The sequence below is a fragment of the Cyrtonyx montezumae genome, unplaced genomic scaffold (assembly GCF_038088225.1).
Source record: "Cyrtonyx montezumae isolate F1298 unplaced genomic scaffold, pur_monq_1.0 scaffold_4, whole genome shotgun sequence".
Classification (NCBI taxonomy): Eukaryota; Metazoa; Chordata; class Aves; order Galliformes; family Odontophoridae; genus Cyrtonyx; species Cyrtonyx montezumae.
Window position 1 is genome coordinate 17,406,820 of NW_027072045.1, and position 15,037 is coordinate 17,421,856.

A 15,037-nucleotide genomic window follows, 5' to 3' on the forward strand; every position below is an offset into this window, starting at 1 on the left:
TGGGCATCAGAGTAGCACTTCTTCCTCATATTGCAGTTGGCTTTTTATTACTGTTTTTACCAATTCTGATTAAACTAGTCAAGCTTTCTGCAAGCAGAGTTTGACAAAACAAAAGATACTACAGAAGAAATGGAAACCCCCGGGTTCTTTTTTCCCCTCCTCAGGTTTTCGCAGCTCTCCCTACAGTGCTGCAGCTTCTGCATTAGGTCAAGAAATGAGCTGCTTGTTCCCAGAACCTCACCTGTGTTACAGCACGAACCTGTAGGGGGTTTCTGAGCTAGACAATCCTCTGTAACCAGCTTATTTCATAAGCCAAGACCATATAATTCAGAATCTGTCTATTTTTGTGGAAAATGCTGTGGGCTTTTTGCTACTTCTTTGCAAAACAAACAAACAAAAACAAGTACATAAGCATGGAGAAAGAATGGTAAGCAAGAAAGTAATGGTAAGTAAGAAGAAGTAGAGCTCTAGCCATAGCTTTGACTCCCTTGATAATGAAGCAGCAGTTAGATAACTTTTGGCCACCTAGTCAATTTAAGTTATTTTTGTACCATCAAAACCAGATTTATAGTCTGGAACTTACCTACTACAATAGAGCCAAATGAACTTTAATGATCAACCTATTATAAAATGATGAAAAACAAAGGTTTTAAGGAAATGACAACTGACTCCTCTCCATAGCAGCACAGTGCTACAAGAGACAGCTGTAATGGCACAAATGGGTGGTTTATCAGCCTTCTGCCAGGGACTGACAAAATCATGTGAAATGAGGCATTAAAGCCCTGCTTTTGGAAACTGTGATAAATACCAGCTAATCTACTGACATAATATATATTGAGTCAAATATTTAGTTTTGCATTAAATCTAAATCCAACATTAGAGCATTTCCTCTTGATTAAAAAGGATAAAATGTAGATGTCATTTTATGCTCCAGTTCCCACGTCTAATTAATGCTCTGCATTCGGAGCCATTTCTGACATTACAAATGTATTAGCAAATATGCCAAGGAAAGGGGGGAGGCACAAGGGAAACAAGTGCAAAATCTATATGCTTAATTCATATTTCTCCATTTGCAGTAGCTAACATGTTATTGCAGAGAGTATTTGCAGACACTTGCCCTGCCAGTGAACAGCTAACTTCCCTGATTGCTTGTATAAACAGTCTTCTAGCTGTGGAGACAGACGTTGTAGGAGAGCACATCGCTAATTTAATTTTAGTATCATTATGAATTAAACGCAAGACATAATAGATTCACAGTAAACTCTGACTAGGTAATATAAACATCATACAACATTACTATTAAGAGTTTCAATATTTGTAAGAGATCATATTAAAAGGGTTGCAAGAAAGATTATTGTCTTGGGAATAAGATGTACCTAATTAGAGAAAAGATTGCTGCCAAGATAAAATGAAACACTTCTCTGTTTTTGTATCATATATTACTGACTTTAATGGGCATGAGGAAATCCTGATTTTAAAATTATGTATATTTATAGGGCATTTTATTACCTATTCATATCTAGAAATAGAAGACAGTATATCCTCAAGAATCACTGAAATATCTCCATTCCTAATGCTTTATATTCATGGCACTACATATGAACCGATTTTTGTGAAGCAGCAATTTGTTAATGTGTTTTATTATCAAGTATTATAACCGTCAAACTCTTGCTGCAGTTTGACATATGATACAAAATAATTACTCTCTGTCTAGAGAACATTTCAGAGAGCTTAAGGGCAAGGAGTTTGGGACGAGGTGGGGGTCAGGTAACAGCAATAGGATGAGAGATAATGTCCTTCAGTTGCATCAGGGGAAGTTCATATTGGATATTAGGAAAAATTTCTTCTCAGAAAGAGAGTGGCAGCGCACTGGCACAGGCTGCCCAGGAAGGTGGTGGAGCCACCATCCCTGGAGTTCAAAATGGGGTAGATGTGTCACTGATGAACATTGTCAGTGGGCATGGAGGTGGGGTAGGGGCGAATTGATATTTAGACTTAGTGATCTTAGTAGTCTTTTCCAACCTGAATGGTTCTATTCTATTCTATGAAATCCATGGCTGTGTAAGGCAATGTGACATGAAATGAAATGAAATGAAATGAAATGAAATGAAATGAAATGAAATGAAATGAAATGAAATGAAATGGAACAAAACAAAATAAGCAGCCACCTACCACCTTCATTTTGAGTAATGTGTTGATACATTGATTCAAGAAATAGTCCCTGTAGGCTGACACTTCCAGCTAACTGACACAAAAATCAAGAGTAGATAGATCCTGGTGTATCTGGTATACCTCAGAATACTGGAGAATCAGATCCTCATGAAATAAAACAACAGGAGAAAGAAATAAAACACAAAACTTAAGAGAGCTTAAAAAGATGGACTTCAGAATTAATTTTTTATAGTCAAGAAAATTGCACCCTGACTCCGCACCTTCTCCCCCTACCACAAAGGATTCTTTTAAATGCACAGATATATATTAGTGCATATCCATCAGATGCAGGCTAGGAGATGTTTCAGAAACTCTATGAACTCCATTGCCCATGAACACCTTGCAATGTGCTCACTGACAGCAGAGGCAGCCCCTGCCACTCACAGGTCCTTCGGGGAGGGCAGCTGTGCACGCAAGTGATAGTCAGATACAACTCACTCTTTTGGTGGGTAGTTGCTTTTATTCTGTTTCCACATTATCTAATCTCAAAACCACAAAGACTTAAAGCAGAATCATAGTTTAGAAAAACTCTGCATATGTTTGGCCCTGGGCAATTTCCTGAGCTGGCTGTTCCCAGAGCTTCCCTGTGCAAGGCTTCCCTTCACACAGCTCTACTTGCACAGTGCTTCCAGGCACAGTTCTTCACTGGGAAAGCTGGAGATCAACGAAATGTTGATAGCAACTATCACCAAGAAATACCTTGAAAACAGTGTTGGAAATGGTTTGACTGTTACTGTAAACAAATCATAACCAAATTTGCCATCATTCCAGAAAGAGTAATGGTAAAGCAAGTTGTTCTGGCTCAACCTCTTGACGGAAGGTTCTCCATGAATTGTGTAGATCTCCTAATTTATACTGGGGCGTTGTGCAGAACCCAGTTGCCAATTTATATAATTGCAGAACACGGCACTGGTGCTTTCTTCTGCCTCACACGTTGCAATTCGACTGGGTATCTAAAAAACTAAGCGACAGTCATACAGGTAGCTCAGGGGCTACTGAGAGATGTGAACTTAGGGTTATTTTAGGCAACTACTGGAAGATACTAATTCCATTTCCCAAGAAGTTTGAAGGCGTTAAGGTCAGGTTACTGGCACCTTTCCCCATCAGTGCTGCATTCTTTTGTTTCTTCTTCATATATCAGCAGTCACTTCTGACTGCAGATAGAGTGTAAGTGACACATAAACAGGCGTAGAACCAAAACCACATCGCAGTGGGAATATCCAAATCGTTTGAGAAGTCCACATCTTACTGAACTTGTTCTAAAGTAGTTATCAGCTTCTAATATCTATCATTGTCCTTTTGAAAAAGGAAAGAAGAAACAACTCCTGCTAAATCTCAAATTTTGGAACTGATTCATAACCTTTTGTTACATCTTCACACTGAGAAGAAAGCACATCAAAATCACTGCAAGAGTTCATCAGGTTCTTGCGACTGGAGCCACATTGCTGGAAGAGTGATGCGAGGAAGGCAGTTGTCTTTCTATCAACTCACCTAAACACAAAACTAACAAACAAACCAAATCAAAACGCAAAGCAGAGCTCTTACCAAGTAGCCTTTGGAAAGCAGATCTCACTTTCTATATAAGCCCTGAGTGATTTATCTCCTCTGTGACAGTCATCCTACAAAATAAAAACCCATTAACTTGGAAGAACTTGTTCACAAGATGCTTGGAAATGCATCAAATGGCACAAGTTATGAGAAAGTATATGTCAGTGCTACACACAATGTTGTACACAGAATCTGGGAAGTTGTACACAAATCCTTATGTGCAGCTTTCAAACTAACAGTGCCCAACATAAGACAAGCAGTCTTTGTTGCACAAAAGTCTCCAGATCACCTCTACCTGGTGTTGCCACATTGGTACCTATAACACCTTCACAGCACTGAGATTTTCCTCACCACAGGGATGGCAAATGGGGTCTTAGTTTACATTTATCCCTGCAAAAGCCTCTGTTTTCTGCCGAACACCAAATTTCTGATATGTACATTTGAAAAGCATTAATGTCAAGAAATAGAGGTTTTTCTTCCATCTTTGACTCTGTTGATAATGTTTGGATATTTAGAAGTTTACAGTTCATTTAAGCAACCACAAAAGAACATTTCAGGTACTTCCCTGTCTTCACCTGGTAGATGTTAGTCATTCGAGATCTCTCACATGGAGAAAGCTTGTTCAGATGTTAAAAATATCGCATGTTTACACTCGTAAATCACCATTAGCAAATGATTTTCCTAATGCTTCGGACAATAAAATAGCAAAGTGCAGCTGCTTCAGGCAGAATGGTATTTTAGTGATTCTTAAGGACTTAATGAGATCGGGTAATTGACTAGTGAAGCTAAAAATTTTACCTTCAATTAAACAATCAACAGCTCCGTACATCAACATAATCATCTTCTCCCCTCCACCTCCCCGTTATCAAATCAATATGTGGGCAGCAGTTGTCTAAGAAACCACTTCCTCTGTGCTTCTAAACCAGTGTTCAGTACCCATTTTAAAGCATTTATTCAATTAGTCTGGTGTAATTTGCAAACAATGGAAAGTATGTAGTAATGCAGATTCCGTAAGCAACTAAGGAAGAATAAGGCCTTAATTCATTTGTTGTTTAACTACATTATTATCCTACATTTGTAATGGTGCTACCAACAAATAACTTAATACTCTACATTTTAAAGTATCAGGATTTATGCCTGAGTTTCCAGTGCCAGATATATTGATTATACAGAGAGAAAAAATAAGACTGTACAGGTTGTGTTAGTGAATCAAGCAACTGATAGTTCTGGAGACAATCACAAAAAAAGTATTATATTCAAAAAATTTGCATAAGAATATAAAATAATTTTATCAAGAAACCACTTCTGAGGACTATGTTACAATAAAGAAATCTAATTTTGGAGTGTTCGATTATGAGTTAGTATAAACTGCTGTCCTCAGCCACAAACAGGAGTGCAAAATATTTATTCCTTAAAGCACAGGGCACTTCTGCTGTCTTGCAAAAGATTCTGTAACTGAGTGCACTTGGGCTGCCACACATTACACTTAGAGGAGAGCTGGTGCTTTTTTTGACCAACATTTTCAAAAGTGCTTAGTGGTGTGGTCTGGGTCCAACCCCAAGTTCACAATCAGGGCTGTGGACATGGGAGCCCTGAGAGGTGCAGCCTGCCTGAGCACTGACAGCTCTGCTGCTCTTGTTGGATTATTTCAGGCTGTTTCCCTGGGGGTGGGATGCTCCTAACACCGAGTGTGGTGTGGATGTTGTGGCACCAAGGAGACCACTTTGTACCAAGCATTGTGTTGGTGACAAAGAAATGCTGGGTCAGCACCCAGGGCCAGCACCAGAGCTGGGCCTAGTGCTGTAGAGCAGACCTCATCCACCTCTTGGGCAGCACTTTTGTTCCCAGCCCAACACTACTCCTCCCCACACCTGGCTGGCATCGGCATGGACACAGCCAAGTTGAATTCAATATCTAATTTGACAAGAAGCCTAGGGCCAACCAACCATAATTCCAGAACTGGCAACATTTGTTCAGTGTGCCAGCAGAGCTGCCTGGGCACAATGTTTCCAGATACCCACTGGACAAAACAAACCAAGTTAGTGCAAACCCCTTCATCAAAGACCATTATATAATAGAATAGTAGAATCATTAATGTTGGAAAGACCGCTAAGATCACCTAGTCAGTCCAACCACCAACCCATGCCTGTGACCACTCTAGACCATGTCACTCAGTGCCACATTTGCACAGTTCTTGAACACCTCCAGAGAGTGGCTCCACCACCTCCCTGTGCAGTCGGTGCCAATGTACCACCACTCTTTCTGAGAAGAAACATTTCCTAATATCCAACCTGAACCTCCCCTGTCACAATTTGAGGCCATAACCTCTCATCCTATCTCTGTTACCTGGGAGAAGATGTAGACCCCCACCTCACAATAACCTCCTTTCAAGCGCCTGTAGAGAGTGCTTAAAGGTCTCCCCTTGGCTTCTTCTTCAGACTAAACAATCTCAGGGTAGAAGTGAAGAAGTTTGGTGACTGAACCAAGAGGGTGGGTCTCTGCAGAGCCACTTCTAAAACTACCCAGCCATGTGCAGAATGTGTTCTGCTGCACCACAGGTGTGGGCAGGGTCAGCTGCTCTGTCCAACCCCATGTGTGGATGAGTAGTTCTTTGGGCTGGGTAGGAGGGTTCCTTCTCATACAGAAAGGGAAGTGGAAGAAGTGATGTACGTAAAAGTTACCTCTTCCCCTTTTAACCTGTGATCTTTATCCTGGTATCTGCAGTAAGTCATTGAGATAAACTGCATAGTAGTGAGCAGTCCTGACTCATTGTATAACTGCCATAATCTCATGTGGGTGTACTCCAGAACAAACACCTTCTTTCAGTATGTCTAGACTAGAATAAAAGTTGTGTTTTTAAAGATACTAACTAAGGGGGTTTGACTATCATGTTATGAAACCTTGCATAGATAGGACAAATCAAATGCTAAAAAATGTTAAAAAGTGTTTGCTAAGTCATCCTAGAAACACAACTTTTATACTCATCTAGGCAATGACAGAGTGCTTTCTAGGATGATACACTGAGCTCATGGGAAGCCCCACTGCTGCAGCCAAGGAGCATGGAGCACAGGTAGTTATAATTAAGGAGTTTCTCCATATAGGTTTTCAAAGCAACGACAAAAATTGACAAGTGGGTGAATGCTCTGAGGTCATATCTAGGTGACAGGAGAGAAAGATTCCATTTCAGTACATTCAGTTTAGACAGAATCTTTTTTTTCAATAGCAAAACCTACAAGAAGTCCTCTGATATTATGTTCTGCTCAGCTGTAGCAGGTCCAGAGTCCCAGCAGGCAATAACAGCCTGCTAATACAACCTTAAGGATATTGAAATCTATGTGTTGTCAGATATGATTCTTAGTCCTCTAATAAGCTTGAGTTACTTACTTCTGGAAATGCCCCTTTCCCTAAGGCTGATGAGATCCCAGCTCGTTTTCCATGCCCATTCAATCTTTGCCCCAATGCATTTGACAAAGATGCACCAAAAAAAGCAAAGCTTAATGGCTCTTTACCATCAGTGTTTTCAGCTGGGTGTGAGCACCCACTCCTTTCTTACAGGACACCAAACGGCCACTGGCTTTGCCTCTGCCTTCGTTTATGGTGAAATGTACTCAGACAAAGCCCTCAGCCTAATCTACTCCTTTAAACATCTATTTTAAAGCGTGTGGCCAACATGCATGCACACATTCACATTGTAATAACTGCCATCTCCTATCAAGTCAGCAGGTAAGCTCTTAGTCATTAATGTACATCCTTGCTCTGCTGTGCTTCTACAAAGCTGAACAGAGAGTGAACAAGTTAGAGAAACAGTTTCCAGAATTGTCCTAGCGTCTTTGACGTATTAAACAGCAGTTCAGGAAAATGAATGAATAAATATACAAGTAGATAAACGAGACAAAGAAGTGCAGGAAAAAGTCCTTACCCCAACTGGAGAAGCACGAGCCCAGCCTCTCCAACTGCTTAGTGTCAGGACCTTTTTGTACAGAAAAGAAAAAAATTCTATTTGTTCTATTTATGATTAAGACTTACGATCAGGGAAAAAGCACAAGTTACCAGTGCAAATTAAAGTGTCCACTGAACAGCAACTCGTGTATAACTCCAAAATGACAGTCCCAGCACGGCTTGCTTGTTCTCAGCAGTCATTTGCCAATAGCTCTGGAATATTAGAGAAAGTAAACATCAGTGGAAGTAGAGCTGAATGAGCTCACCATGCTCTGACTGGCTGTCGGATCTTATTTCAGGTTTTCAGCTCTGTTTTGAAACATTCTCTTGTACTAAAAGAAGCTCTTTCTTATCTAACCTTTGCATATATATATATTTACAAATATATTTTATATGTATTTTTTCATATATATGAACATATGTATATGTATCTGAAAGACAGTAATACTGCACACAGGTTTTTGTCCTCAAAGAAGAAATTCAATAGAAGATTTCGTTTGGGCCCAGTGTAACATATTGATGTCCACCAATCTCAGCAGCAAACCCTCCATCGTTCCGCAGTGAACAGGGGCAGCTCCTTTTCTGCGAGCGCAATTAGACGCCCTCGGTGATTATTTCCTATCATTGTTCAGAAAGAGGCTCGGCCCGTTACAGAATAAAGGATTAAAGCATCCAGGATTGCAAACAGCGTGCAGTCACTTCCCTTGTCCCCTCGCACACGCGGGAGCACTCGAGGCTCTCCAGGGGACCACGACCGCGGGCGGCACCGGGGCTTTGGGGTCGGACACCGGGGCTTTGGGGCTTTGTGTCCAGGTCCCACCTGCAGCTCCCACGGCCCCAAAGCCCGGGCGTCTCCGTGCGTGCCCGTCCCAGGCCTCCGAGTCCCCGCACCTGGGAGCCGCTGTTTAAGGAGTCAAAGTACATCTGCAGCCGGGTCGATATCCTATTAGGCTAGAAAGAGTTCTGCATATCAAAGGCCGACGAACCCAATGACTAAAAATATAAGTACCTGACCTGGAGGATTAATCACACACTGTCAAGCTGAAATCGGTGCAATTCTTCCAATCATTAACGTTTTGCTTACAAAAATGTGCTTTTCTGTTTGTTTTTCTGCTAAATGATAACCATTTTCAAGTTGAATCTGCTGATAAAAGAGTCGAAAACAAGACCGGAGTTGTGCTGGAAAGGTCATACATGCTAGTTCGGCATGAAGTAGCCAACGGGCAAACAAATAAGAAAAAGCAGCGTGGCACGGAAGGGGCTCGGAGCTTTAGCCTCACGGTGTAAAGTACCTCGGCCGCTTTTCTCCCGACGAGGACGCGACAGCGGGACGGCGGGCAGCCCCACGCGGGGCCGGGATGCTGGGAGAAGGCTCCGGCATCAGCCGCGGCTCAGCCTCCCCGCGGCGCGTTGCCCACCCGCAGTGCGAGCCCCGCGGGGAACGGAGGCATTGGCACAGCCCCGCAGGGAACAGCCCCGTCGCCACCTGCCCGACACCCCGCAAATCCACAGCCCGTCTGGGTGCCGGGTGCGGTGCGAACCTTTCGGGCCGGAGGCTCCAGCATCACATCGCTTGGAAATGGGGCTCCCGCAGCCGGCCGCAGCTCTGTCCCACACGTGATCCCGTTCCCGCGGGACGGCACGGCCGGAGCTGTCCGATCTCGGAGAGGAAAGCAGAACGGCGGGGCTGCCCTGCTGCCACCACTCCGTGCCCGGTGGGACCTTAGCAGAGACCCGACCCGAGGGGAATGGGGCGCTGGAAACGCCCTTCCCTGACCACGGCGATGCTCCCACTCGTGTCACGGCGTCGAACATCTGCCAGAGCCGAATAGTGGCAGAGTCACCTCCCGCTTCGTGCGCTGTTTGCTCTGATGTTATCCAGCTCGGCTGCTTTAGGGAGGCACGAACCCGCTCGGACGCGACGCACCGGCACCACGCGCGGAGCCCCTTCCCCCCCCCCCGGCCCCCCCCAATCCCCGGCGGCTTTTCGGAGAAAGGCCGATGGATCGCCGCTGTTGACTCAGGCAGGTCAGCGGCTGCCCGGCTCCGGTCGATGCCCCGCGGTTCTGCTCCTCCTCCCGTCCCCTCTCTCCCCGTGTTCCCCCGGACTTGCACGAAGCGGACACGCGGTTGAGAGCCCACGCGGGACAGCGGGACACGAGGGTGCGGATGATGGCTCCTGGAGTGAAAAGCTTGGTGTGGGCACCTGGGGGCTGCACCAAGAGCCGGGCAGCGGTGGTGCACAGTTTCGTTTTATTTCAAACAGATCCATCAAAAATTAAATACTAGTTATTGCTTTCTCCTATTTTTTTTTTCTTAAACATTGAACCAGTATGTACAAAATATGAACAAGGTGAGGTATAAAACCGCAAGGACTTTTAAGGCAAACTGCTATGTACAGAAGCAGAGAGGAACACACTGGGCACGGCTGCCCGCTGCTACACTGCGCCCCACAGTGCCCTGTCAGCTCCCCCATTTCCTTCTTAAATGGGAAATCTGGGGGACAGCACGATGGATTTGTCAAGGAAAAAAATAGACTGGGGTGATCTGATATTTTGTATATTTTGATATATACATTTTTGGGTTTGTTTTTTTTTCCCTGCAAACGGAATCACGCAGATTGCAGGGCAAAGTCCTCCAAAATGCAATGAGGAATGTTTCATCCCATCAAGAGCAAAACTGAACGTGCCCACAGCCTCTGCCCGGTGAGGGGAGATCCCACTGGGGTGTGCAGTGGCAGGTCCTGGGTGGGGTGAGGCACTTTTGGGATGCTCCGATCCCTCTATATGGCACAGAATATATTTCTCTGCCTGTGAAGGGCACTTATATTAATCCATTTAAAGCACATTTGTTTGCACACACAATGGCATGGTCCTGCCCTCTGCGCTCCCCACCCACCACATGAGCTGTGGGGGGGTTTCCAGCAGCCGGAGATAGGCACAGCGCTGTGTCCCAGTCAGAGCACCAATCAATGCACAGAGAGATCTTACACAGTAAATATAAACCACCAATCGGTCCCTATAATCAAACCAGAGATCTGCCAAAAAATGGACCGTTTGCAGAACACGTATCTTTTCTTTCTCAGATTATTACAAAACGAGTCCGTTTGCGCTTCTTTGTCTCTCAGCACAATGGTGAAAGTCCTCTCCCGTTGTAAAATCCCCCTTCCTGCAGTCCCAGGACAGCGCAAGCCGAGCTCGGCTCCGCACCCACGGGGACATCAGCGCGTGGCACTGTAGAAGCCTTTGTCGCCCTCGATGTCCACCTCCTGATCAGAGTCGTCGGAGACATCGGACTCGGGGTCCTCCTGCGAGGCGGCCGAAGGGCTGTCCTGCGGCTCGGCCTCGCCTCCCCCAGCAGGGCTGGGGCTGCCCTCCGGCTGTGGGTCGCCGTGGTCACCGGTGCCTTCTGCCTCTTCCTTTTTGGTGGCCTGAGGGTTTTCCTGCAGGGACAGAAAGATGCTGGGAACGGAGCTACAGGGAACCACCGCGGGGCTCCATGTGGGAAGAGCTGAGTCGCACCAGCTGAGCCTAGCACCAGGCTCGGGGCTGACTCCGCTCTTAAGCAAAGTAAATGTTTGGTCCCAATGAAGTTCCAAACATGGCCCAGACCTGTCCTGAATTACATGACAACCCCCGTGGCAAAAGGAGGGAGACAGAAGCCATCAGTGGCTCAAAAGTAAATGGGGAAAAAATATATAATTAAGCTGTAAGGCCAAACCTCAACATGAAAACACACGCTATTAAAAAATAAATCAAATCAAACCAAAGCCCATTGCCGAGGGCAAGATCCTGCGTGCCCACAGTGGGGGAAGCAGGTGGGGACGCGTGGCACTGCGGTATGGTGTGTGGACATGAGTGGAGTCACGGCACAGAGGGAGCGGCTGCGTGTCGGGAGCAGCAGGCACTGCCGAGGGGCTCTGCCACCAACCGGCACTGGGCTCAGGAGCAAGGGGATCTGAGCAGAGGTGCGGTAAACCCGAGGCAAAGCCGCAGAATAAATACCCCACGTGCCCGAGCCAGGCCACGACCAGGATTTTTTTCCCAAACGTTTGAGCTGAGGGCCCCGACTCGACTGAGCTGGGTCATAAAAACAGAGCTCTGCCCTCCACCATAGGGGAAGGGGGGAACTGCGTGGTGCTCCTCATCGGGACCGCCTGTAAACTGCCACGGCTCCCACCGCGGTGTCCCCGACGGCAGGTTTGGGGTGGGGGGGAGGGTTTGAATGCGCAGTGGCCGTCCCCCTCCGACCCCACCGCCAGAGCTGTTCACTGTCGCTCGCTTATCTCCCCCACGCTAATTGGCTAAATAACATATGGGTTTACAAAACAATTAGCGCCGAGTTGCAGCGGGCGCGGTGTGAGGGCCGCCCGGCATTGACCCGGAGCCGCATTAGGAGCTTTTAGCATTAGTGCTGCCCGAGCGAGCCCCGTCGGGCCGCGGCGCGGTGTTTGCCGTTTTAATCAAGGTGAAGAGGTTAAACAGCGCCGGATGAGTGCTGCACATATCCCGCACCGGGCGCCGCGCCGAGATAACGCCATTAAACCCGTATTGCTATAGAAACGGAACCATCCCGTACCTGCTTCAAGCGCCTCCATTTGGCTCTGCGGTTCTGGAACCACGTTTTGACCTACGGCGGGAGAGAAAGGCACAATGTAGTGCTGGTCTGGCCTCGGGGATCCCCCCAACCTCGGAGAGCGGGGCAGGGCCTCACCTGGCGCTCGCTGAGCTGCAGCAGCTTGGCCAGGCGCTTCCTCTCGGGAGGGGAGAGGTATTTCTGCGTCTCAAACTTCTTCTCCAGCTCGATGGTCTGCTCGTTGGAGAAGCGCACCTGCCCACCCTTCCTCTTATGCAGCGGCCGCTGGATGAAAGGGCTCCATAGCAGCGGCTTTCCTTCGGGGAGAGAGGGGCAGAGCCGTCATCGCCAGTCCCGACCCCCCCAGCCCCGCTCCCGCTCTTAACTTTCTCCCCCCCCCCCCCCACTTTCTCAGCCCCGTGGAGCAGAGAGCGTTCAGAGCCGCTCCACGGGCTCTGGCAGCGTTTCCGTCAATGTGTTTCCTGTTGGTCTATCGCGCAAAGAAAATACAGAGTAGAAGAAGAAAAAAAAAAAAAAAGAAAAAAAAGCCCTTCGCTTCCTTCTGCTCTTTCGCTGCCGCGTGTCTCCTCCGCAACATCTCCCACCGGGACGGCCCGGGCCCGCACGCCCCAACCCCGCGCCGCGCTCCGGCACAGTGCCCGCGGGGCGTCCCCGGGGTCGGCGGCCGTGGCCGTGGAGCCACCGCTGCTGTCCCCCCCCCGTCCGCCGCCCTCAGCCTTTGAAATTCGCTGCATTGTTTTTCAAGATTTTTGCTTGCGTCAGGCTTTAGTAATTCTGGTGCAAAACAGCCTCAAAAAATAGGAAGCAACTGGTTATTTTAGCTGTCATAAAGGCACATCCCACACAGAGGAAATGAACAATATCAGAAAAACGGATCCCGGCTATCAGAAGCCGAGTGTTTCCTGAATTTGTCTGTATTGAGGATGTCGATAAAGTAATCAGCGCTGTGCACGACTCCCGGGGAAGAGCCTGCTCCGGGCGGCCAGGAAAACACTTAACAGCTTCTGAAACCAGATTTACTCCTATCGAGAGCTCAAGGTTTCCTGTATGAACGGAAAGGGTCAGGCTCCTTCGCTGCGGCGGAGCGGTGACTCAGAGCGCGTTTTGCAATCACTGAGGGCAGCGCGGGCCCCGCACCGGGACAAAACGGGCCCCCCCGAACCCCCCCGGGAGCCGCACGGCCCGGAGCGGGGCCGGTGCGGGCGGCACCGGGACCCGTCGGCAGGAAAAGGCCGCGATCTGCCGCGCGATCTCTCGGCACAATTAAAACTCCCCACCAAAACCACACGCGACATCACTAAGGACACTTTGAGAGGCAACCGGCTGAAGGAAAACAAATCTGAGTCACCGCGGCCGCGCACTGCGGTCTCGCTCCCAACGCGGAGCTGCCCTGAATTTACAGTAAAGCGGGCGGGGGCCGGGGGGGCCGGGGGCTGAGCTCCGCCACTTCCCCGACGGCGGCACGGGACGGGATGAGACGGAACGGGACGGGATGGAATAGGGACCGGGCGGGGGCGGGGGGGCCGTGGCTTACCCAGGGGGTCCTGACGGATCAGTGCGTGCGTGTAGTCGCCGACGGCGCGGGGAAAGGAGTAGAGGGGCCCGGCGTAAGCGCCGGTACCGTAGGTGGCGGCGAGGTGGTGGGAGAAGGCCGGGTGGATGGGGGTCGGCTCGTAGACGGGGGTCCGGTACGGGGCCACCAGGCTGGTGAAGGAGGAGTTGGGCGACGGCAGCGTCGGCGGCGGCGGGGCGGGCAGGGAGTGGGGGGCAGGCGCGGCGGCGGGGCCGCGGCCCAGGATGTCCTCGATGTAGAAGGGCGTGGGGTGCGCGGGCTGCAGCAGCGGCGTGGGCGCGTACAGCGGGACGCCGACGCCCAGGGCCGCCGCCGGAGCCGCGCCCGGCGCCTGGTACTGCATGGCGCGGCCCCCCGCGGCCCGGCCGCCCCTCGGAGAGCGGCCCCGAGCGCGGCCGCCGGCTGCTGCCACCGCCGCCGCGGGTTTCTCCGGGCTCGGGTTCCCCTCCGATAGGTTTCTATCGACGCGGGGCGGAGCCCGCGTGGTCTCTGTCCCCTTCCTGCCGCGGCTCCGTCTAGCCAATGAGCCCGGCCAGGGAAGGGGGAAACCACCCCCGCCGGCGAACGCTCCCCCCCGCCTCCCCCGAGCGGACTCCCCGCGGCGCCAATCAACGCGATCCGGGCCCCGACGGCACCGAGCGGACACCTGGGGGGCGGGGAGGGGGCAGCGGGGCGCGTTCCTCCTGCACCGGGACCTGATTTCGGGCGTCCCACGGGGCGATTCCCTTCCCCCCCTCCCCCCTTCCCCTTGGCCCGACCCGGCTCTAGGTGAGAGAGAGGGCGGCGGGGGCTGTGCGGGCCTGGAGACTCAGTACCCCTCGGGCACCCACTGCCTCAGAGTAAGAGGCGGCGGCGGCGGAGCCCCCGACAGGGCGCACGCGGCACTGGGAGCGGCTCCCAGTGCCCCGGAGGGAGGGAAGCAGTGCGAGGCGGCCGCTCGCCCTCCTCCGGCAGCACCAAACCCCGCACAGCCGTCTCCGGCGGCCCGGGGAGCGCCCCGACGTGGGAGCGGGGCGGCAGCAGGTGTCCTCCTCCCTCCGCGTGGTGACAGCGAGCGCAGAGAGCTGCTAAGGAACGGCAGGTGCTGTTTTTACATACATATATATATACATGCTTTTTTTTTTTTCCCTAAACCCACGAAGTTCTTAATAAGTAAGAGTCTGGGAGTGA

At 49.5% G+C, this 15,037-nt stretch overlaps 1 protein-coding gene across 1 annotated transcript; it reads right to left on the reverse strand.

Annotated features, from left to right (window-relative positions):
* Nucleotides 1-9,998: 9,998 nt before the first annotated feature.
* Nucleotides 9,999-14,320, reverse strand: HHEX (hematopoietically expressed homeobox). The gene is made up of 4 exons (XM_065746116.1): nucleotides 13,829-14,320; nucleotides 12,412-12,590; nucleotides 12,277-12,327; nucleotides 9,999-11,140 (listed from the first exon to the last, which is right to left on the reverse strand). Exons 1-4 carry the CDS (start codon nucleotides 14,208-14,210, stop codon nucleotides 10,919-10,921), a joined length of 834 nt encoding a protein of 277 aa, XP_065602188.1. The 5' UTR covers nucleotides 14,211-14,320; the 3' UTR covers nucleotides 9,999-10,918.
* Nucleotides 14,321-15,037: the final 717 nt, after the last annotated feature.

Coding starts and splice junctions, on each gene's coding strand:
- HHEX (XM_065746116.1), bottom strand. CDS start 14,210: ATGCAGTACCAGGCGCCGGGCGCGGCTCCGGCGGCGGCCCTGGGCGTC. Junction 12,591..13,828: donor GATCCGTCAGGACCCCCTGG/GTAAGCCACGGC, acceptor CTCTCCCCGAAG/GAAAGCCGCTGCTATGGAGC. Junction 11,141..12,276: donor AATGGAGGCGCTTGAAGCAG/GTACGGGATGGT, acceptor CTGTCCCTGCAG/GAAAACCCTCAGGCCACCAA.